Here is a 24,706-nt window from a genome sequence, read left to right as displayed (position 1 = left end):
TTAGTTTTATCAAAGGGAACGGACATACTATGTTTTCTCCAGAGCTGCGCGAGGATGCGTAGCGAGGGATGCGTTTGTGAAGAAGAACCAATAGAATCACTTTAATAGAAGCAAAGGTAGCCTCGCTCAGCAAAATGAAATCGCAAGCGTATGCCATATTTAGCATCGAGGACTTTGTCGTCCACGTTTGTCATCGTTAGGTTGGTCATCGTCGATTGTCACCGTTAGGTTGGTCATCGTCGGTTGTCATCGTCGGTTGTCACCGTTAGGTTGGTCACCGTCAGTTGTCATCGTTAGGTTAGTCATCATCGGTTGTCACCATTAGGTTGGCCATCGTCGGTTGTCACCGTTATACGTATGTGAGGTGTACCTCGGCGCGGTCCAGGTGCGCCCGGCGGCGGGCCAGCGTGCGTTGCATCTCGTGCATCATGCAGTGCATGTTGTTGTTGCCGCGCGCACTGCCGCCCGAGCTGGATGATGAGCCCGAGTGCTCCGCGCCACCGGGAGGGGACGCGTCCGCACTCGCTGCGAGTGTAACTGCTTGCTGAAAATGTAAGGGCAAGGATCAACAGAGAAATCAGTAAAGGACTATAACACTCTTTAGGGCTTTGGAAAACATGTAGGTTCGGTTGCATCTAACCATCTATCAACGTAACGATAATCAGTTAAAATTCATCAGCTAACAGCATGACAGCTAAAGCTTTAGCTAAAAAACTAGTATTTGCCCTGTGCGCGGGGCCCGAGGGCCCCGCGGTCTTCTTGTAGTTTGTTGTTGGTGCTGTTGTTGATGTGTTGTTGTTGGTGCTGTTGTTTGTGCTGTTGTTTTTGTTGTTGTAGTAGTAGTAGTTTGTTTTCCAAAGGGAAAAAGAAATAAAGTTGTACTTTTGCTAGGACGAAAAGATCCGCGTGGAAGCACGTCATTCCCGCAGCTCGGCCTTCGGCCTCGCGTGCTTGGGAACTCGTAAGGGACGCTCCGGGCCTTCGGCCCTACGCGGAGCTCGGCCTTCGCTGGGTTTCGAAGCTCAGCGTCGGGCCTTCGGCCCGCCGCTTCGCTTATTAAAACACTTGGAGGGTTGGTTTTGCTTTGGGGGGTAAGCGGGAAGTTGGAGCTTAAACACGACCCAATAGTAAAAGTGTCTTGACAAGCTCACGTCGGGCCTACGGCCTTCGGCCTTCGGCCCGCCGTTTCGCTTGTCTAAGACACTTTTCCTATTGGGTCGTGTTTAAGCTCCAACTTCCCCCTCTCGTGTGACGCTTCGGGCCTTCGGCCCTACGCGGAGCTCGGCCTTCGGCCTTCGCGAGCCTTGACGCTTCGCCGTCGGGCCTTCGGCCCGCCGGCTTCGCTTATCAAGACAGTTGACTTTGTAGAACGCTTGGAGGAACTGCATTCACGCAGCTCGGCCTTCGGCCTCGCGTTTTGGGAGTCGGGGTGGCGGCTGCGGGCCTTCGGCCCTCCGCCGGGGTCGGCCTTCGGCCTCCCGGCATGAAGCTCGCCCTTCGGGCTCGCTTAACACACTTTTTGTATAGGATTTTGCTTTGTTGGTCATTCCCGCAGCTCGGCCTTCGGCCTCGCCCAAAATTACTGGGGGTGGGGCACGCTTGGACATTCGGGGTGAAGCTCCGGGCCTAACGGCCCTCCGCGGGGTCGGCCTTCGGCCTCCCGGCCTGAAGCTCGCCCTTCGGGCTCGCTTAACCTACTTGGAAATTTGAATTTTGCCCGTGTCCGCCGCCATTTTGGATTTTTCCAAAATTTTTTTTTCACATGGTAATCTTGGGCCTTCTAGCTCAGCGCATGCCAAATCTCAGCGCGCTCGGACCAACTTGAAAAAAAAAAAAAAAAAAAGTCGGCCATTTTGAAAATTTTTAAATGCAGTTTGTTTTGTCTCGAGGCCCTCTATGACATTTGGTCGAGCACCCCCCACCCATCTCGCACCGTTTAAAAGTTGCCATACAAAATTAAAATGACCATTATTTCCGCCATCTTGGATTTTTTCCAAAAAAATTTTGTTTCATAGGAATCTAGAGGCCTCTATCTCTCGCCATGCAAAATCTCAGCGCGCTCGGACCAACTTGAAAAATTAAAAAAAAAAAGTCGGCCGTTTTGAAAATTTTTAAATGCAGTTTGTTTTGTCTCGGAGTCCTCTATGACATTTGGTCGAGCACCCCCCACCTATCTCGCACCGTTTAAAAGTTGCCATACAAAATAAAAGTGGCCATTTTTTCCGCCATCTTGGATTTTGTCGAAATTTTTTTTTTCATACGAATCTAGAGGACCCCGAGATTCCGTGAGCAAAATTTCAGCTCGCTAGGACAAACTTGAAAAAATTAAAAAAAAAAAGTCGGCCATATTAAAAAAAAAATGGTGGCTTCAAAAACTGCCAGGGTCCCTCTATGACATTTGGTCGAGCACCCCCCACCTAGGTCTGACCGTTTGGCCGGGCCGTTGAACATTTTTCTGACCGGAAGCGGTAGACCAAAAGTCGGAATTTTCTGGAGGTCACGAGACGGCTCTCTATACGACCGTACCAAAGTCAAATACCCCACGAAGCTCCTTCTGGGAGAACAATCATGTCAATCAGTCAGTCGGATTGCGGCTTTATATAATAATCATGATACCTATTTGCTGTATAAAACAACTTTGCCTTCCTGAATTGGAACAGTCCCAGGCAAAATTTCTTTAACGATTTGAAGTAGTTCCCGGCAGTATTATTTCTAACGATTCGGCCATCCTGACTTAAAATCGTCCTTGGTGAATTGGTGATATTCGTTCTACGCCTCCGCCATCTTGACTTAAAATAGTCCTTGATGATATTCGTTCTTTGAATCGACCATACTGACGACACACGATAATAGTCCCAGTGACCTTTTACCTTAGCTTGTCGCTTGAGTCTCGCCTGCTGCAGCTGTGCAGCCAGCCCAGATAGGTCGGGCTGCGCGGGCTGCGGGGGTGGCGGCGGCGGCGGCGGGGACGCCACGGCGGGGGCCGGGGCGGCGCCCGGCGGGGGCGGCGGCGGGGGCGGGCCCGCGGCGGAGGGGGCGGGGGGCGCTGGCGGGGCTGCCGGCTATATAACGTCATATTTTACTCGTCGACTGTAACTCTTGAATTAAGATTTTGTATACCAGGCTGCAACTGGGTACTTTTAATGTATGGGCTCAAAACTCAACTACAATATTCATTTCGAAACGGTTTACTCAACTATGTATAATGAAATTGACCAATTACAGCTCGCCGCGGTCAAGAGGACGAAACAAAACCATAGGTACCTCAAATTAATTATTTATTTTATGTCGTATAGTAGAAACAATTTCTTCATAAGTTAGAAACGCGCTTGTGACACCCGTAATATAGCAACATCCATAGACGAAAACGACTTAGCGTAGCTTGTTAGTCTCCATAGGCTACGGTGGCCAAAATCGAGAAAAAACTGTCTAAAAATTTAATTTAGCGCGGAGCAAGTACCAGGGCCTCATGAGTTACGAGAAGGTGTCGTTGACCAGCCCGCCGGGCCGCGGCGGTCGGGGCGCTACCTACGAGTATGAAGGTATCGCGGCTGCTCACGAATCTTAGCTGTATACTTTTGGTTTCTTGACCTATATGAATCTACTAGTTTAAAGTATTATTTTTGTTGACTCGTAGAAAAAGTATTGTATACAATAGTGATATAATCAAGCTTTTCAATCTCGTACCTCACTTAGGCAACGAAGCTTGCGGGGTCTAACAGGTAATTTACATCTTACCGTCCTCTAAATAAAATACCATTAAATGAATTGGATGTGTATAAAAGTATAAAGTTTCGCATAAGCTCCTAAGATTATTTTTCAGTTTTATACCAATATATAATTAAATACTAACCGCTGGAGGAGGTTGAGGCGCGGCCGGGGGCGTCGGTGGCGCTACGGGACCCTGTATAAAATATAATTAACATAAATACTATTCTTACGAAGTTCATACACTTACAATTGTAACTTTTGTTTCAAATGCTTACTAACGAATTTAAAAATCATATAAAAACAATAGTTATACAACAATTTACTAGAGTTACATCTCACTTGAAATAACAACGGAATAAAAAACCTTTTGAGAATTCCTTCGTTATGAATGTCTAAAGGGCTTCTCAAGTCTGACACTATTAACTAAGCACTGAACATATTCAAATCATAGTCTAATAAAACATGGTCTTCCATTCCCAGAGTGACACGGGCCTACGTCACAACAACATGGCCGCTATATATAGCGCTATCGCATATTATGTATCATATAGCGCTGTCGCATGATGACGTAGGCCCGTGTCAGTTAGGTGACCTAGAAAAGACGGGAATGGAGTACCAGGCGGAGTATATTATTATACCATGATTCAAATAAGACTTGACTATTTTTGCGGAGTACTCACATTAGGTGCGGGTAGATTTTGATGCGGCGGTACAGGCGGTGGCGCGGGCGGCCCGTTGTTCGCTGCTGTCAGGCACATATTAGGCGGCATCGGTGCGCTAGTCAAAAATAAAGATAACACATTTAATATCGTCGTCGCCAATTCTTCATTCCATATTAATCCTTAGGGTCGGTACCAATAGGGTATTATACTGTATTTAAAATAAATTATTTTACACCATGCATGAAATAAAGCACCAGATAATTATTAGAAAAACACAGATAGGAGTTATTTTTAAACACAAGTTCTATTTAATAAATCGGATAGAAATATAAAAAGTAGGTGAGTTTACCGTGACGTCACGATGTAATGTTTCATATAAATTCCATAGTAGCAAATCGTTTTGACAGTTGTTAAAAACTAAAATGTAACTGATTTGACCAGTAGGAAAATACCCTATTGTCAGCGTTAAGTTTCATTTCATAGGTTTTTGCTGACCGGCTTCTCGTGTCTATAGTGTATAGTTAGATATGCGAGTACGTACCTGGAGGTGCGATGGTGTGTGTGCGCGGGCTGCGAGGGCTGGTGCGGCAGCGTGTGCGTGTGTGCGTGCGCCGGCGCGGCGTGCGGGGGCGGCGCCGGGGCGCCCGCGCCCGCGCCCGGGATGTACGTACCTGGAGGTGCGATGGTGTGTGTGCGCGGGCTGCGAGGGCTGGTGCGGCAGCGTGTGCGTGTGTGCGTGCGCCGGCGCGGCGTGCGGGGGCGGCGCCGGGGCGCCCGCGCCCGCGCCCGGGATGTACGTACCTGGAGGTGCGATGGTGTGTGTGCGCGGGCTGCGAGGGCTGGTGCGGCAGCGTGTGCGTGTGTGCGTGCGCCGGCGCGGCGTGCGGGGGCGGCGCCGGGGCGCCCGCGCCCGCGCCCGGGATGTACGTACCTGGAGGTGCGATGGTGTGTGTGCGCGGGCTGCGAGGGCTGGTGCGGCAGCGTGTGCGTGTGTGCGTGCGCCGGCGCGGCGTGCGGGGGCGGCGCCGGGGCGCCCGCGCCCGCGCCCGCGCCCGGGATGTACGTACCTGGAGGTGCGATGGTGTGTGTGCGCGGGCTGCGAGGGCTGGTGCGGCAGCGTGTGCGTGTGTGCGTGCGCCGGCGCGGCGTGCGGGGGCGGCGCCGGGGCGCCCGCGCCCGCGCCCGCGCCCGGGATGTACGTACCTGGAGGTGCGATGGTGTGTGTGCGCGGGCTGCGAGGGCTGGTGCGGCAGCGTGTGCGTGTGTGCGTGCGCCGGCGCGGCGTGCGGGGGCGGCGCCGGGGCGCCCGCGCCCGCGCCCGCGCCCGGGATGTACGTACCTGGAGGTGCGATGGTGTGTGTGCGCGGGCTGCGAGGGCTGGTGCGGCAGCGTGTGCGTGTGTGCGTGCGCCGGCGCGGCGTGCGGGGGCGGCGCCGGGGCGCCCGCGCCCGCGCCCGCGCCCGGGATGTACGTACCTGGAGGTGCGATGGTGTGTGTGCGCGGGCTGCGAGGGCTGGTGCGGCAGCGTGTGCGTGTGTGCGTGCGCCGGCGCGGCGTGCGGGGGCGGCGCCGGGGCGCCCGCGCCCGCGCCCGGGATGTACGTACCTGGAGGTGCGATGGTGTGTGTGCGCGGGCTGCGAGGGCTGGTGCGGCAGCGTGTGCGTGTGTGCGTGCGCCGGCGCGGCGTGCGGGGGCGGCGCCGGGGCGCCCGCGCCCGCGCCCGCGCCCGGGATGTACGTACCTGGAGGTGCGATGGTGTGTGTGCGCGGGCTGCGAGGGCTGGTGCGGCAGCGTGTGCGTGTGTGCGTGCGCCGGCGCGGCGTGCGGGGGCGGCGCCGGGGCGCCCGCGCCCGCGCCCGGGATGTACGTACCTGGAGGTGCGATGGTGTGTGTGCGCGGGCTGCGAGGGCTGGTGCGGCAGCGTGTGCGTGTGTGCGTGCGCCGGCGCGGCGTGCGGGGGCGGCGCCGGGGCGCCCGCGCCCGCGCCCGCGCCCGGGATGTACGTACCTGGAGGTGCGATGGTGTGTGTGCGCGGGCTGCGAGGGCTGGTGCGGCAGCGTGTGCGTGTGTGCGTGCGCCGGCGCGGCGTGCGGGGGCGGCGCCGGGGCGCCCGCGCCCGCGCCCGGGATGTACGTACCTGGAGGTGCGATGGTGTGTGTGCGCGGGCTGCGAGGGCTGGTGCGGCAGCGTGTGCGTGTGTGCGTGCGCCGGCGCGGCGTGCGGGGGCGGCGCCGGGGCGCCCGCGCCCGCGCCCGCGCCCGGGATGTACGTACCTGGAGGTGCGATGGTGTGTGTGCGCGGGCTGCGAGGGCTGGTGCGGCAGCGTGTGCGTGTGTGCGTGCGCCGGCGCGGCGTGCGGGGGCGGCGCCGGGGCGCCCGCGCCCGCGCCCGGGATGTACGTACCTGGAGGTGCGATGGTGTGTGTGCGCGGGCTGCGAGGGCTGGTGCGGCAGCGTGTGCGTGTGTGCGTGCGCCGGCGCGGCGTGCGGGGGCGGCGCCGGGGCGCCCGCGCCCGCGCCCGGGATGTACGTACCTGGAGGTGCGATGGTGTGTGTGCGCGGGCTGCGAGGGCTGGTGCGGCAGCGTGTGCGTGTGTGCGTGCGCCGGCGCGGCGTGCGGGGGCGGCGCCGGGGCGCCCGCGCCCGCGCCCGGGATGTACGTACCTGGAGGTGCGATGGTGTGTGTGCGCGGGCTGCGAGGGCTGGTGCGGCAGCGTGTGCGTGTGTGCGTGCGCCGGCGCGGCGTGCGGGGGCGGCGCCGGGGCGCCCGCGCCCGCGCCCGGGATGTACGTACCTGGAGGTGCGATGGTGTGTGTGCGCGGGCTGCGAGGGCTGGTGCGGCAGCGTGTGCGTGTGTGCGTGCGCCGGCGCGGCGTGCGGGGGCGGCGCCGGGGCGCCCGCGCCCGCGCCCGCGCCCGGGATGTACGTACCTGGAGGTGCGATGGTGTGTGTGCGCGGGCTGCGAGGGCTGGTGCGGCAGCGTGTGCGTGTGTGCGTGCGCCGGCGCGGCGTGCGGGGGCGGCGCCGGGGCGCCCGCGCCCGCGCCCGGGATGTACGTACCTGGAGGTGCGATGGTGTGTGTGCGCGGGCTGCGAGGGCTGGTGCGGCAGCGTGTGCGTGTGTGCGTGCGCCGGCGCGGCGTGCGGGGGCGGCGCCGGGGCGCCCGCGCCCGCGCCCGCGCCCGGGATGTACGTACCTGGAGGTGCGATGGTGTGTGTGCGCGGGCTGCGAGGGCTGGTGCGGCAGCGTGTGCGTGTGTGCGTGCGCCGGCGCGGCGTGCGGGGGCGGCGCCGGGGCGCCCGCGCCCGCGCCCGGGATGTACGTACCTGGAGGTGCGATGGTGTGTGTGCGCGGGCTGCGAGGGCTGGTGCGGCAGCGTGTGCGTGTGTGCGTGCGCCGGCGCGGCGTGCGGGGGCGGCGCCGGGGCGCCCGCGCCCGCGCCCGCGCCCGGGATGTACGTACCTGGAGGTGCGATGGTGTGTGTGCGCGGGCTGCGAGGGCTGGTGCGGCAGCGTGTGCGTGTGTGCGTGCGCCGGCGCGGCGTGCGGGGGCGGCGCCGGGGCGCCCGCGCCCGCGCCCGCGCCCGGGATGTACGTACCTGGAGGTGCGATGGTGTGTGTGCGCGGGCTGCGAGGGCTGGTGCGGCAGCGTGTGCGTGTGTGCGTGCGCCGGCGCGGCGTGCGGGGGCGGCGCCGGGGCGCCCGCGCCCGCGCCCGGGATGTACGTACCTGGAGGTGCGATGGTGTGTGTGCGCGGGCTGCGAGGGCTGGTGCGGCAGCGTGTGCGTGTGTGCGTGCGCCGGCGCGGCGTGCGGGGGCGGCGCCGGGGCGCCCGCGCCCGCGCCCGGGATGTACGTACCTGGAGGTGCGATGGTGTGTGTGCGCGGGCTGCGAGGGCTGGTGCGGCAGCGTGTGCGTGTGTGCGTGCGCCGGCGCGGCGTGCGGGGGCGGCGCCGGGGCGCCCGCGCCCGCGCCCGCGCCCGGGATGTACGTACCTGGAGGTGCGATGGTGTGTGTGCGCGGGCTGCGAGGGCTGGTGCGGCAGCGTGTGCGTGTGTGCGTGCGCCGGCGCGGCGTGCGGGGGCGGCGCCGGGGCGCCCGCGCCCGCGCCCGGGATGTACGTACCTGGAGGTGCGATGGTGTGTGTGCGCGGGCTGCGAGGGCTGGTGCGGCAGCGTGTGCGTGTGTGCGTGCGCCGGCGCGGCGTGCGGGGGCGGCGCCGGGGCGCCCGCGCCCGCGCCCGCGCCCGGGATGTACGTACCTGGAGGTGCGATGGTGTGTGTGCGCGGGCTGCGAGGGCTGGTGCGGCAGCGTGTGCGTGTGTGCGTGCGCCGGCGCGGCGTGCGGGGGCGGCGCCGGGGCGCCCGCGCCCGCGCCCGCGCCCGGGATGTACGTACCTGGAGGTGCGATGGTGTGTGTGCGCGGGCTGCGAGGGCTGGTGCGGCAGCGTGTGCGTGTGTGCGTGCGCCGGCGCGGCGTGCGGGGGCGGCGCCGGGGCGCCCGCGCCCGCGCCCGGGATGTACGTACCTGGAGGTGCGATGGTGTGTGTGCGCGGGCTGCGAGGGCTGGTGCGGCAGCGTGTGCGTGTGTGCGTGCGCCGGCGCGGCGTGCGGGGGCGGCGCCGGGGCGCCCGCGCCCGCGCCCGCGCCCGGGATGTACGTACCTGGAGGTGCGATGGTGTGTGTGCGCGGGCTGCGAGGGCTGGTGCGGCAGCGTGTGCGTGTGTGCGTGCGCCGGCGCGGCGTGCGGGGGCGGCGCCGGGGCGCCCGCGCCCGCGCCCGCGCCCGGGATGTACGTACCTGGAGGTGCGATGGTGTGTGTGCGCGGGCTGCGAGGGCTGGTGCGGCAGCGTGTGCGTGTGTGCGTGCGCCGGCGCGGCGTGCGGGGGCGGCGCCGGGGCGCCCGCGCCCGCGCCCGCGCCCGGGATGTACGTACCTGGAGGTGCGATGGTGTGTGTGCGCGGGCTGCGAGGGCTGGTGCGGCAGCGTGTGCGTGTGTGCGTGCGCCGGCGCGGCGTGCGGGGGCGGCGCCGGGGCGCCCGCGCCCGCGCCCGCGCCCGGGATGTACGTACCTGGAGGTGCGATGGTGTGTGTGCGCGGGCTGCGAGGGCTGGTGCGGCAGCGTGTGCGTGTGTGCGTGCGCCGGCGCGGCGTGCGGGGGCGGCGCCGGGGCGCCCGCGCCCGCGCCCGCGCCCGGGATGTACGTACCTGGAGGTGCGATGGTGTGTGTGCGCGGGCTGCGAGGGCTGGTGCGGCAGCGTGTGCGTGTGTGCGTGCGCCGGCGCGGCGTGCGGGGGCGGCGCCGGGGCGCCCGCGCCCGCGCCCGCGCCCGGGATGGGTTGTTGGTGCTGTAAATATGGATAGATGTTACAAGCGAACTAATAAGTATGTTTACAATTTCTAATTATTTAGTAGAACAAGATGATATGTTCTAAATTTCTATATGAAATCGTCTCTTTAAGCCTACGTTTTTCAAATGTGCCGACTTTTTCTACTGACTAAATCGATTTGCCAAATTATACTACATAAATTTTCAAAACGCGGAAGCCAATGCAGCGGTCTTAAACTTGTATACAACGCGAAACATGTTATTTGCAAATTCTTGATCGCCATCGTTTTATAATACATTTCGATCAAATATATTAGTCTTCACTAAAAATGGAGTGTATATGTGTCTTAAAAATACTCACGTACATTAAAATACATTACACGAACTGTCACTGACCGAGCAACTTCTTACACTGAACCCGACTTGGACACATGTTCTCAAAGTCGAATATAATTAACTAATACTAATTATACCGCAGTAAAAACACAAATGCTAATTAGCAAGAAACACAAATAGATTAACCAACATTTGCTAATATATTTCGTTTTGTTGTAGTAGGCACTAATTAGTCCTTAATTATTAATTCTACAGCTGAGCCACCGAAACTAGAAATTATTACTATCCTTTAACGATATAATTCTTTTATTCAGTCGTAAGTAAACAACAAATATTCTATAGCTCTAAACCTATAGTCTTTTTTATCGATAGAATCTAAATGAATCCCGATAGTCTGACTGTCTTCGGTCCCGAGACTTGGAAAGCGTTAACCTGTCTACTGTCCGTGTCCCGTATATGGGTCACGGCAAGCCTCTATCACAAAGCCGTAAGGTTAAAATTCAGATTAGGACAGTTAATGTTAAATGGGGATTATGTATTACCGCGTGGTGTGGCGCGTGGTACTGGCTGGGCGGGTGGTACTGCGGGTGCTGGTGCTGTGGCGCGTGGTATGCCGGCTGCTGTAAAATCGCGGCGTCTTCGCGTGTCATCGTTCTAAAAAAAAGCATTTTTTTTTAATAAATATAAAACGGTAATGCAAGAGCGATATAGGTATAGAATTATAGATGAAGATCACCGGATTTACATTTTCGCGGTAGCATTTGCCGCTCAACTCCTACGAGAGAAATCATCCATTTAGGTGATGAAAAGGAGGAATTTACAATCACAATGGTATTTAGAAATACTAATTATCAGCAGACAAAGTCGCGGGCGGAAGCTAGTTTTTTAACTAGCACGATAGTGGCAAGCAAGCAGCCGTGTTCGTAAGTGAGACAATTATTAGGAAATAATGGAGAAGTGGTTACCTGTAGCCCATATCTTCATCGTAGTGTTGGGTGTTGTTGTGTCCATTAAAAGGTACAGGAGGATTAGGCGGTTGTGGTGGCGGTGGCGCTGAGTTTCCAGTCGGTTTGTTTGCCAGGATCTAGGAACAAATAAAAATACATCATAAAGTTTGCTTGCAAACTGTTTTTCTTCTCTTTCTGTCGTTAACACACATTTCGAAGTACAAACGAATGCTAATGACGGGCGCTTAGTACCTCAAGTGTATGCATCATGGCTCTCGCGAAACTGTCCGCGTCCTCGCGACACGAGAAGTTCAGTCCGTACACATGTCGCGCATCTCGCCATTGGTGGAATGTCGCCGTCGCCTGGTTGTACTTGAGACCGCGGACGATGCCGCAGTTTATTACCACCTGGAATAATAGAAAATTTATCAATATCGTCAGTATAAATAGAAAGAAAAGTTAAAATAACCCGGCCACGTGCGGGTCGGACACGCGCCCCGCGGGTTATGTAATCACATGTTTTTTCCTTAAGATCGATTGCTGTTGAAGATGCTTTACCTTATGGTTTAGGTTAGGTAAGTTTTCCTGTACCCAGCGTTTCAAGCCATCATTATACTAATAACAGACTACAACAATGATATAACTAATCCATCATCATACTATGACAAACTGTAGAACATTGATATAACTAACCTCGTGATCATTGAGCTTCCTCCCAACAACCCTGAAGGTGTTGTGCTGGGTGTGGTGGTAGATGTGGACTTTGGACAGCCCCGAGCTGCTACCTGACGGCACCCAGCGCTTCAGGCCGTCGTCGTACACCATGACGGAGGCGCGCGCGCTGCTTATCGATTGTTCGCTGTCGACAAAAACATCATTGTTAAATTGACTAAAGAAAGACAAATGTGGAAGGTTTTTATGCTAGGGCAGGTTAAAACGCTTGTCTAGACCAGCCTTGACACAGAAATCGACAAAATTAAGAGGACCCTCTGGATACCGAAGTAGCTGCTGAGGATGTAACAGGGATAACAACTGTTGAAAGAGATGAGAGAGAAGATGTAGAATTGTCGACCAAATGAGGGACACTATGCCTAATGCCATAAAACGGCATTCGTTCCATATAAAGCGATCAGGAGACTATCATGTTCAACGGATTGAAGTAATAAAATACAAATTAACTTTGAGTCATCTACTCAAACACCTATGATGCATGTCGTTCGTGGTTACATTAAGATGAAACTTGATTCATCATATTGATCACAGAATTCACAGATTACGCAAGAATAAGAAACAATTAAAATTAAACTAAGTCATCGGTTGTCCACAAAACTTTAGGCTTGTTTACACATTGATAGTGTTTAATACGAGTACAGCATTTTCCACTTTCGTTTAGGTTGGTACCTTTGACCGCAATGGAATGTTTCTCTTAGTTCGTAACAAAGGATTTTTAGTTTGCAATTCAAGCACCTGAACTAGTATTTGTGATTCGCTACAGTTCCACTGGATCAAGTGTTTTATTAGTCGATGGATCACGGCGAATTGCGAGCAAACACGAGATCTGGGTCAACTAAATGCAGGGATGACAGACGGTTTTGCATTTCGGTTCAACGTTGATGTATCTCAAGCGGATTAAGGATTTAAAGGATTTTGAATATAAAAGCCTAAGTAATGCTCTGTGATTTGGCACGTTTCGTTTGGTGCTTTAAAATTAGGAGGATGATACTACAAGTACGGAAAACAAGATTGTTTATAATTCAATACGTAAAGAATTAACAAATAGCAAATATAGGACAATTTATTGTCATTTCCTCATTTACAATACCTATGATAATACTGTAATTGCCGGAAAAGCATTTGCTCTATACTTACGAGTATGTCGATATAAATAAATAGGTATATAATATTTATTTATTTTATTTATTTGAAAACATAATATACAGCATTACAGTCGAAACTAAATCACTGTATAAACGATGACGTCAAGTTAGCTGAATGTATATGTTAGGTATATTTTTGAGAGAAATTAATTCGACTGGTGACTAAGTATTGTAGAATTCCTGTAATAAATACAACCATTGACCAACTTTATACCATTGGAATTAATGAGTAAATCTTCCATTCAGTCAATCGTATATTGTCAACTTATACGTGACTGCCATCGTCATGTCGTTAGTCGTTACCTTTTAGCTCCGTTTAGAACAGTGAGTGATGTATGCGTTCAGCCTTGCGTAAGCAGGAAAATAAAACATTCTGCAGTGTTTAAGGCCGAATTCCCCATGTACAATTGCTTTAGGCTCACCTGATTTCTAACTTATGAAGTGGGGCAGAATGGGGCAAAATTAAGATAGAGGTGCGTTTATTCTGCATTTTACAATGCGCTTAAGAATAACAAAAAAGAACACCACCGCTGGTTCTAACCCTACACCTCTGATCCAAGAAGGCACCGCAAGAAATTCAGCGGGACTTTTTAAAGTGCATCTTATAATTATAATTATGAATTAAATGGCGACTTTTTTGTGACTGGCTTTAGCGTAGGTCAAGATTTTTTTGTGGCTGATTTAGCATAATGCTGTCCTAGTTTTTGAATAATTGTGGCACAGTTCTTTTCGGACTATACTAGATCTAAAAATTAAAGTTCTTTTAATGCTGTTTCCCGGCTCCCACTGGTTTCAAGGATCTTAAAATTAGGTCCAAACATTGACCCCATAAAACCGGAGGTAGACGATCATCTCATGAATTTGGACAGCGGTCGCGTGCACATCCCGTGATTGTCTTATGTTAGTTACTATCTTACTTGTACACTCGGTTACTATCTCGGTTATTATGGATGTATGGCCTCGGTAGGACGCAGTTATAAATATATGCTTTGTGTTTTGTAGCAGAAATACTGACTGCGATTACTCCTGCAAGATGCTAATAAAGTTTCCTACAGAATTAGAATACAGGGCACGATAGAAGTTTAAAAATAATGTTTCATTCTGGATTTTCGTAAAAATGTGAATGAGTAGAAGTGGAAAGATGACAATAATAGTATCTAAATTATGTATAACTAAACAATATTCTCAAATTAGGGCCTCCAAACCTGACAGATAATTGCATGCGATGTGCGTTATTTATTATTTTATTTATTTATTGGTATTCAGGATAACAACAGCCGTAAATATAACTAAGACATATTAATGCTTACATAAAAATAAGGCCAATAACAGTCATCCATTGAGTTACATTATATAACGATTAAAAATAACAAAGATAAGAAAACAATGAGAATGTACAATACACACAAATGCTCGATACGCTAGAAATACTATAAACCGGTTGTAAAATGTATAAACCGGTTGTAAAATGTATAAGTAATCTAGTTAAAAATACCTACTTCTAATACAAAACAAAACCATGACATTGCATTAGTTGAAAATCAGACACCAGCAGACGTTCACAAAAATATCAAGATAAACATCATAATGTAGTAGTTATTCAAACTGAAAGTTTATTGTTCATAGAATTATTATAGGAGTTAGAATCTAAAAAGTACACCTACCTGAACGTACAACTAACTGCATTTCCCTGGCAACCAGGACCACATAGCTTGAAAAAATTATGATCTTATGATATAAAGAGATGTTGTAATATAATGTATGTATTTATTTAAGGAGCAATTAGTACCAGTACTGAAGTTAAATGTAGAAACACAATAGTAATAAAAACAGAAACTGATTTTATGTTAATTTTCTTTGAACAAAATGGAATATATATATTTTTTGAATTTATTTTTAGAACCTACAAAAGGATCGGCAGTGCAGAATTCAGTGTTATACAAGTGAGGGATCCGTGATAACACGGCGTTAGAACCATAGTTAGTGGAGTGGAAGGGAACATGAAATAGAGTTGTATGTCGAGTTCGACGTCTTGGAACTCGAAACGTTAGACCAGATAATAATTCAGGGCAGTCTAAACGATTTCTAGTTATATCGAAAAGTAGACTCATATCAGCTAATTTGCGCCTAGCTTCAAGTGAAAGTAGGTTATATTCCCGGCAATTACCTTTGTACCCAGCAGATGGTTTCTTAAATTTAAAATTTAAATGAGCTACAAATTTTTTTTGAATTTTTTCGATGCGGTCTTTATGAACAGCGTAACAAACTGACCAGATAGGTGATGCATATTCAAGGATGGATCTCACATATGCGTAATATACGACTTTTAGACATGACAAGCTATGAAAAGGTTTACAGGTCCTCATGACGAAGCCTAAACTGCGATATGATCTGTTAATAATGGAGTCAACGTGATTTCTCATTGTCATTTTAGAATCTAGAATTACACCCAGGTCACGCACAACATCGACTCTGTTCACCGCTACGCCATTAAAGTGGTATGAGTAATTAAATGGTTTAAGACTTCGAGTAAAACTTATACACTGACACTTATTAACACTTATTGTTATCTTATTACGGAAGTAATACACGACTAGGTTATTAAGATCATTTTGCATACATTGCGGCATTTGATTGATTGATTAAATTCGTTGCACATACTTTACTCAGCCGGCAATTTTATTTAAATGATCGAAAAAGAGGCTTTGCAACTGTAACAATTTGATCCGTACTCGTTTTTCAACGAGTCAAATATGCGCAAACGTTCCTATAATGGGCATCTACCGTGACAAACCAAAATGCTGTAAGTAACTTTCGATTTCATCTAGAGACACGACTTTTTTGATCTAATGCAATGAACTACAGATTAGCCGGAATAGGGCTTGCTTAACGCGGCAAGTACAAACGGAAACATTTAAGTGGTTAATACACCTTATGCAGTGGAAATAAGGTCGACAAACGATTCGTTTAATCGGTACGGCGATAGATGTAAAATGAGTTCTGAACCTGATATGTTATGAATACGGAGTATGCGATAAAGTCAAGCAAGACACGGATAATCCTGTCGTTGTCGTTATAAAACGGAAGAAGTCAGTTTTATGTCATTAGGAGGTTGTCCTGCAGGAAAAAAACAAGACCAAGGATGCTTTTGCACTGTTCAATTATATACTACATAGTTACATACTTTAAAACAGCGATACTTAGCCCTTGGGGCTGATGCGTGCCGCCTGTCGGGATTTTTGAGGTGGCCCGCCGGGTTTTTTTAACTACATAGGTACCTACCTATATGGCAGATGTAGATCGCTTGTAAGTCTCTACGTATTACCGTACGCGACGCTGGTTTTCATTTTTAATTCAGTTACAATTTGAATTTCATATGTATCTTTTAGGTTCCTTAGGTTTTTAAGCATATTTTGATACTGTTTCCCCGAGTGTCCATATAATTACGTAACGTAACACAACGGATGCAAGATTGGTCCAGAAGGCCATCGCCTACGGTACGCGAGTGGGCTTAATATTGACAAATACTCAAATGTCAAATGGTCACTAGCTTTCATTGATACGCGTATGATCGTTCTTAATTTTTGTTTGTTCATTGAAAAGCAAGTGTTTATCTGCTTATTATAGGTGGGCTGTAGAATACAAACATTAGCATACCCCGAAGTTTTGGATAAGGGTAGGGTTTCACTGGCCAAAAAAGAGTAGGTAAAAACTGTAAATCAGAAACTTTTAACATTTCTTAATTTACTTATTTTTAATTATGTAGTTCATAAACTCATTGTAATTCAATTGTCAAATTACATTCATAAAGTAAAGTGGGTATGCAATGCAATCTGGCAGCTGTGTGTAGATACCTCTACTCTTTCCGTAACAGTAGTATGACACGGCAAATCGCATAAAATGTTAGCAGACATAAAAACCATAGCAAATAGTAAAGTTTTATCCTAATTATAATGTCCTACGCACCCTGCCCTGAATGGGAGGGTCGGAGAAACGATGACAATATAAGTCATAAAAGGGAAAGGTCGCATTGTTAAATTGTCGCTTTTTCACATAAAGAAAATCGTGTGTCCGAATAGCGCAAATAATATGTATTCATTAGGTTCTTTTATTTCATATTTCATAGAGTTTTGGGACCATTTATTTATTAAGAATATATAATGCAATAAAAATAACTTGCATATGATAATGATATTTATTTATTTCATAATATTACATAAAAAAACTATTTCTTAGTGTGACTAGCAAAGCAAATGAAGATTTTTAGCTCGGGTAGATATACTTTCACATGTCCGCCTGTTCGCCTCTCTAAATCTCTTTGGGCTAAAGTTAAAAATTAACGGCTTAACGTGAGAAATATGTATGACCTACATTTACATATCGTTCGCACTCGCTATATATAACAGGAAGGGCAAATTGATAGTAAATTATACGTGCCCTATAAAGTGACAGGTACAAAAGCAGGGGCCCGTGAAATGATCACGGTATAAGAACAAAACAATACAAATATGTATATGTACTGAATAGCTTTATACACTAGCGACCCAGAGAACCTATAATCTTAGATATAACCTTTAAACGAGCAATTCGTATATATTTGAGGCGTGTATATTTGAGGGATCTCGGAAACGGCTCTAACGATTTCGATGAAATTAGCTATATGGGGGTTTCCGGGGGCGAAAAATCGATCTAGCTAGGTCTTGTCTCTGGGAAAATGCGTATTTTTGAATTTTTATATGTTTTCCGAACAAAGCTCTGTCTCCCAGGTACTGATCAAATATACAACAACGGTGTCTTAGTAAAAACTCTATTGCGTTATTGCAACACCTATCAAACATACAAGTTATGGTATCAACGAATCTTGGGTTAACGCAAACATATTGCCTTCAACGTGGGCTCGCCGTCCTACACTTCACTTTTACTTTTGCGACATAAAAAAGGTTCGGATTCGGCCTAGTTTGGTAATACGTAGGCAGGAGGACATTAGTCTTACTTATTACTAATACGATGGGTTAGCGTGAAACTATGAAGATAGTATCTTAGACTGGGATTTTGGATATAAAACGCGGCCTGGCGCATTTTTATAAAATGATTAATAAGTTATCAAAACAATTACTTATGTGAAGTCAGACGCAATACATAGACTAGGTATAAAAACTCGTGAACATTAAGTATTTTGACAACCGGTCTGGCCTAGTGGGTAGTGACCCTGCCTATGAAGCCGATGGTCCCGGGTTCGAATCCTGGTAAGGGCATTTATTTGTATGATGATGCAGATATTTGTTCCTGAGTCATGGTTATTTTCTATGTATTTAAGTATTTATATATTATATATATCGTTGTCTGAGTACCCACAACACAAGCTTTCTTGAGCTTACCGTGGGGCTTAGTCAATTTGCGTAAAAATGTCCTATAATATTTATTTATTTATTTATTAAGTGCTGTGCAAATTATATTACGGCGCTGAAGAGAATAAGATATTTTAATGAATTTTTACGTTGCATTATACATTTTTTATAGTAATCGTAAGCTGCCTTCTTTTTCTCAGATTTAGAGCAATAAAAATCGTTAAAATACAATGTTTTCTATATGAACCAAAAAGTAAATGGTTAAGTGTAGGTTGCACCAAACCGTCTCTCTAGTGTTCGCTAAATTTTATTGTATAGGAACGTTGATCAGTCCGTCAACTGTGCCACCGGCCCTAAGTTTACTTTTCACACACTGATTTAGAGAATATAATAACTAATAATAATAATGCGGATAATTGAACAAAATCGTACTATAAACGAGCATCTTCATCTCCGCGATCAATCATTCCGCAACCCCAGGCATTGTTTACCAACATCAACCTCATCTTTAAAGTCATTAACATGTATACAATTGTGCACTTTATGGCTTCGTAATAAAAACTAATATGCAATAGTTGGTTTAGTCATCCCACATGTGGCCCGCATCTTGGTTTCGCCATGCCGGGCCCACACAAAACCCCAAACTCTCGCTAACCTAATTCTAACTTTAATGCAATGGAATAAAGTTGAGCTTCTAACAGCAGAATAAGTGTTAAAGAAGGTTAGTAAATTAAGAATAACAATAGATAAATAATAGCAAGCTGCTGGTTTCGCAATGTGAAGAAAAAGGGCTTTAAAAACCTTGGCACACTTTTGGGCATTCAAATACGATTCAAGGCACAATCTAGGCTTCTAGGCTAAGCGTATACTGGACACTGATGAGGTTACATTGATAAGTACACACAATACATATTTTAGAGTCAGGAATTAATACACTGACAAAGGACAATATGAAAATATGTATAGGTATTAGGTACCTTCGTAGGATGGTGAAATAATTAGATTTAATGGGATTAGAACTAGATATTAGGCATGTCAAGGTGGCAGGGGCCAACTATGTAATTTTACCTACACATTTTTCGTTATAAATCTCCTCGTAGATTTCGTTGACAAATCGCCTGTGTAACCATTTCCTAATCGTCTGACGAAGAAGGCCCTTTGAATACATTTTTATGAAACGATTACATGTGGAACGATTGTATTCTGTCCTACGCAAGATATTATCATCCGTTTAGTTCAACTGCCGAGCAAAGGACATGCATGTTCGGCATTTCAAATGGTAATGTGACATAGATAGGTTATGTTAACATGGCTAACAATTTGATATGCTAGTTATAAACACTTCAAATGGTAATGTGACATAGATAGGTTATGTTAACATGGCTAACAATTTGATATGGTAGTTATAAACACTGACTAAATAAAGCGACATTGTTTTATTGCTTATTTTAAGGTCTCCCCACACCTTAACATACGTCGTCGCGTCGCATCGTAAGGCGTCGGCTGAACCGAGCCGGCTTTTGCTGGCTTCGTATTAAATTCAACGGACTAAGGTCATCTACATCTACTCAAAATTAATACTCAGCCTGCAACATCCTCTATTTTCCGCCTCGATAGTAACATACTATTACCGACGCGGTTAAAGTAACTTATAATTTAATGTTCATAATAAGCATTATACAATGTAGGTACCTACATCCAGTATTATATAAATAACGGTAAAGTACCCCACATATATTGTAAGTTGCAACACGTCTTTATGATTATAGTAAATCCTGATGTGTTGCGATATATTAATCACTTGCGCTGTTATTATATAAGTAGGTATTTAAAGTAGACTGTTTATAAACTTTCTTGTAATATTAATTAAATGCGATATTTACTACTGACAACGTGTTGTCTGCTATCAATCATCGCAAAAACGGGCGCGTACTATGCGTAAACAAAATCATCAGTTATCGTTTATTGTTTTATTACGCTTCCTGTTATCTATAGAGGTCACACACACTGCTTGCATCTATCTGACCACACATACATATCATACAGTTTGCACACAGTCGGAGGAATGAAGAAAAAAGGTCACGTTAGAATTTAAAAAGTTAGAATGGATCTAACCTTGTTTAACGGAGGTAAGAATTCGAATGAGGATGCTAATCGGGAGGGTTCTGGGTGTGTAGCCAACATGTAAACGTTAACGCTCCGTAGCGTAGCATAGTCATCTCGCTCTATCACTCTTCCATATCAGTGCGACAGAGACATTGGCGTTCCGTTCGCTACGGAGCGTAACGATTGGCATTTTGGCTAGGCACCCTTGTCTGGCCCGTTGATCCAACGGCAATCTTGGCCAAAATCAAGAAACTACAAACTTTTTGACTCGAGGGCCAGGGGCAGGCCGTCGGCTTTTCCTTTCGGGGGTCGGATTGTATGGCCTTTGGCTATCCCCCCCGGCCATGAATTTTGGAGACCCCCCCTAGTCTAAAAACGCCATATCATTCTAACATTTTCAATTCTGAACCAATTCGCAACAGCGATAACTAAAATACCAGCTAATATTGGAATGCGAACAGCAATCTGCCACGAGTATCAAATTGCGAACCAAATAGATAAGGATAGGAAAATCAACAAACTGGAATTAACATGGGACAAACGAAATAAAATTCGCATCAACATCAACATGTACCTAGGTGCTATGTTACGCATACTTACGCTATGAACAATCGAAGAAGCCATTCTCCACCATTTTGAAAAATTTGACATAAGAAAGGGTTGTCACCCAATCTGAATCGGATACGCTTTGTGCTCGCTTGGTAAATTTCATCTTATAGAATCTGTACGGAAGGGAGAGTCATAGAATGTATTAGTTCCCTTATATCCCACGACTATTCTACCGCACAGACAATATAGTTGTGTAAATTAATTAAAAGTATGTATTTTCTACAAGACTCGATCTAACCTCGCGACCCGACCACTTCGACCAGTCAAAATTAGCCATTAATTGGCAACTGGCAAGTTATCTATTACGCAAATCTTGTTCGAAAACATGTAAACAATCACATCCTACACGCAAAGGAAACTATTTAGAGTCGATTATATGTTGCGACACAAAACATTGTTCAGGTTTCTATTAAATTTGTGCCGTTTTCAGATTAAATATTAGGCATAGGTACCGATGTATGGAAGCCGGTAACACGGGTAACACATTTTTATGACCAAAGTTCTCAACAAGATCCCAAGAACTCATTATTTATATTTAAACTTTGTCAGAAAGATATGACTTATTTATTTTTACGTGGTAGATTCTTCAAAACGCCTACGGAGCGCCAGCTGACATTCAAATGGCTTCAATATACCTCAACCTAACTAAATATGTTCCTGGCTCGGAGTCTACTATACCTACTTAATGCCAGCAGTATGTATATCAATATGGCGTTACAACTACAAGATTTAATTAGAAATTGAACTTATTGACTAGCTAGTGACACCTTTACTGGTAAAATGACATTTGATGCAATAGGAATCAAGGCAATGACTAACATGGCCTGATAGTGTTATATGATTGGACGTGATTTCCGTGTCATATCTTTTATATGTGTCAACTGTTATCTAAAATACATACATACTAACTTTGCACAACTTACTGTACATTGATGGATCTTGTATCTTTGCAATAAAGTATATGGATTGTCAATTAACAGTGTGAGCGATGGTACTTTAGGTTCAACTTTCGGATCAGCCCTCGTAGTTACATATTTTAGTGTAGGTAATGTTGTCGATGTAAGGCGGTGCAATGTGTTACTACATATACATACATAGCCATGAAAACACAAGGGACCGACATGACAATCGTAATATACATTGACAAGTACGCCAAATGAAAAGAAAAAATATATCGGGATGACAGATACTACAAAAAAGCCATGTGACTATTTCAATTCGTTGTTTAAGTTTCGATTGCCATTTTCTATCAACCACTGTCATCTTGGCTAAGCCCCCAGGTATTCTACTTGTATTATATTATTTTATCGACTGCGGATCTTCAGTCGTAGCAATGTTTCCCAAGAATTTTTTAAGAATTAGCGTATCGGGCGGAAGGAAAATTGATAACGAATGACTTCACTACGAATCGGATATAGGGAGAATAATTATGACTAACAAGTTAAATGCCAAAATTGAGTCACGTTTTTCTGCGACATTTATTAGGGCAATGCGTTTCGGAGAAGAACAGGCTTCTAAGAAAGGGCTGTCAGAAAGGGCCATGTAGCTATTGCTCTTGGTCGCGCGAGTAGAGTTCTCAAATGGACCAGTGTAAAGGGGCCCACAGATTACCAATTCGCCGTTCGATACCTATCTGCCTGTCAGTTGTTCGGAACTGTCACATTTTGCGTTTAACTGACAGGCTGATATCGTCCGGCGAACTGGTTGTGGGCCCCTTTAGGGCTCATTTAGACGGTGCGAGAACTCGCATGTGAATTTCATTAATTATATTGCGGTATTTGATCGGTCGGCTGAATTGGATGTAACCTCAGTAGTCCGCAATGTAACTTAAATCGTATCGCCTTTAGATAAGATTCGTAACAAGTATTGCTATCAGAGACTACTAATACTGGTTCGATTGAGTCCTCGCTTAGGTAGCCGTTGGAACGACGTTGAGGGATTGTTATTGTCATTTCATTCAGACGCCCGCATGTTGTTTTTAGAGTACGGCTTTCTAAAATGACGAAAATACTTGTAGTTTAGACATTAAACTTTACGTAGGCTTATTGTCGGAAATTATAAGAACGTTCTAAACTTCATCACGTCACTTTCACATCAAACTTTAATCAGTTAAAATTACCACGAAGACAAGTGTGATTCATTGCAACCTTAAGCTTGGCCGATTAATAAACAAAATGTTTTCCTTTTTATAGTTTACGTATTTTAACTAACTATCTTACATCTTTATCACGACTTTAAGCTGTCATTTCAGTACAGTTTTACGTTTTGTAGTAATAAATTGTATTGAGATGACAGATGTCAGACGCATAGTAAAACCTGAAGACCCCTAAACTAAATTCAACATTTTGAAGACAGTTTTTCTGTTATTCAAATCGTATATAGGTTTATTATGATATTAAGTTACAATGACACGTATGAAAATCAAAAAGGTGTATGTAGATTGTAGAGTTCCTTTGGGCAGCAAAGGGTCTGTAGCCCACCTCTCGTGATAGCTTATTAAGCAGCTTTATTAAGTTTATGATGTTATTATAAATAAATAAACCAACTTACTGTGCCCAATACTCCTCCCAATTCTTCTCCTTACTCGAACCGTATCCTCTCGGCAACGTTGCAGTCTTCCCAGTATTCCCTCTCCCATTCAGAGACGCACAAGACCCTCTCTTGTCCGGCAGACTTAACACAGAATGTCGTACAGGCTCCGAACGAAATGATTGAAAAGAGATTTGAGAACCCATTTCATCTGATTTCAAGCTTGTTTGGGACCCGCGACCATTTTGATTGTGGTATTTTTCTAACGCTCCATACTCTCCGTTAAGGGATTTACTGCCCGAGTTGATTTCGCTGTTAACTCTACCTAAAGGCGGTCTTGGAGCGGGTCGTCTGTATTCAAAACTTTCGCCTCTGCTGAAGGAACTAGTCCTTTTAACCATCTTTGGGGACTCTTGGACGTTGATAAGCGAGGTCATTTTGCTCTCCATCTCCAAATCTATCTCGTTTTCCAGCTGAGTTTGTACGTGGGCTAACATCTCCTCTAGATCCCCCAAATCGGGGTCTATGTTCATTTTAACACGACGCATTATCACTTTTGGAATGTAACGTTTTGTGTATCACAGTTCACTTTCACAAAAAAAATGTCAATAAATCGATGGGTTTCGTCAGTTTGAGCGAGTCACATTGTAAAGGCGGTCGGAGGGGAGACATGCGCCCGCGTCGATGTCTCGAGTGCTACTGATTGTATGATTGACGGACATTAAGGGCAAGGCTACACGCGTCGCAAGCGCAACTATATAATTTATTAATTTGTGGTTGCAGTTTTTGAACTGTACCGATAAGGCACTGTAATTTCAGTATTTATGTATTCTTTGCCACTGATGTTTATATTTGAATTATTTACGGTACGTATATCTTAATATTATAAACGATGATTTTTAATCGGTGATCAGGAACCAATTTTTCTAATTCAGTCAGCGATGGCGATCACATTTAACTATGAAACCAACCGCAAAATCGCGAAAAAAAAATTTATTTTTCATAGAAAATATCAACATCGGACCAACCCAAATGTATGAAACAGGCAATTATTTTTTTGTGATTTCGAGATTGGTCCCATAGTTAAATGTGATCGCCATCGATGACTGAATTAGAAAAATCGGTTCCTGATCACCGATTACATTTCTTGGTGTATACTCGGTAAAAGATATGAATAGGTATCATTGTGTTGACACTGTTTTCACATTGACAATAATAAGGATATTTTTGAGGAATAAATAGGTAACACTGAACT

General features: G+C 47.4%; 1 protein-coding gene across 1 annotated transcript in view; it reads right to left on the bottom strand.

Moving 5' to 3' along the window:
* Nucleotides 1–24,229, bottom strand: part of LOC134801889 (protein enabled) — a 28,838-nt gene extending 4,609 nt beyond the window's left edge. Inside the window, exons 1-10 of the mRNA XM_063774542.1 lie at nucleotides 23,473–24,229; nucleotides 11,676–11,841; nucleotides 11,235–11,390; nucleotides 11,001–11,119; nucleotides 10,578–10,689; nucleotides 9,579–9,718; nucleotides 4,392–4,488; nucleotides 3,854–3,904; nucleotides 2,871–3,062; nucleotides 371–544 (exon numbers count right to left, since the gene is read on the bottom strand). Of these exons, the coding sequence (XP_063630612.1) occupies nucleotides 371–544; nucleotides 2,871–3,062; nucleotides 3,854–3,904; nucleotides 4,392–4,488; nucleotides 9,579–9,718; nucleotides 10,578–10,689; nucleotides 11,001–11,119; nucleotides 11,235–11,390; nucleotides 11,676–11,841; nucleotides 23,473–23,999 (1,734 nt within the window). The 5' untranslated portion in view covers nucleotides 24,000–24,229. The remainder of the gene's footprint in view (nucleotides 1–370; nucleotides 545–2,870; nucleotides 3,063–3,853; nucleotides 3,905–4,391; nucleotides 4,489–9,578; nucleotides 9,719–10,577; nucleotides 10,690–11,000; nucleotides 11,120–11,234; nucleotides 11,391–11,675; nucleotides 11,842–23,472) is intronic.
* Between the last annotated feature and the right edge of the window lie 477 nt (nucleotides 24,230–24,706).

The sequence above is a fragment of the Cydia splendana genome, chromosome 23, assembly GCF_910591565.1.
Source record: "Cydia splendana chromosome 23, ilCydSple1.2, whole genome shotgun sequence".
NCBI classification, from domain to species: Eukaryota; Metazoa; Arthropoda; class Insecta; order Lepidoptera; family Tortricidae; genus Cydia; species Cydia splendana.
This window is presented reverse-complemented; position numbering and strand designations above follow the sequence as displayed.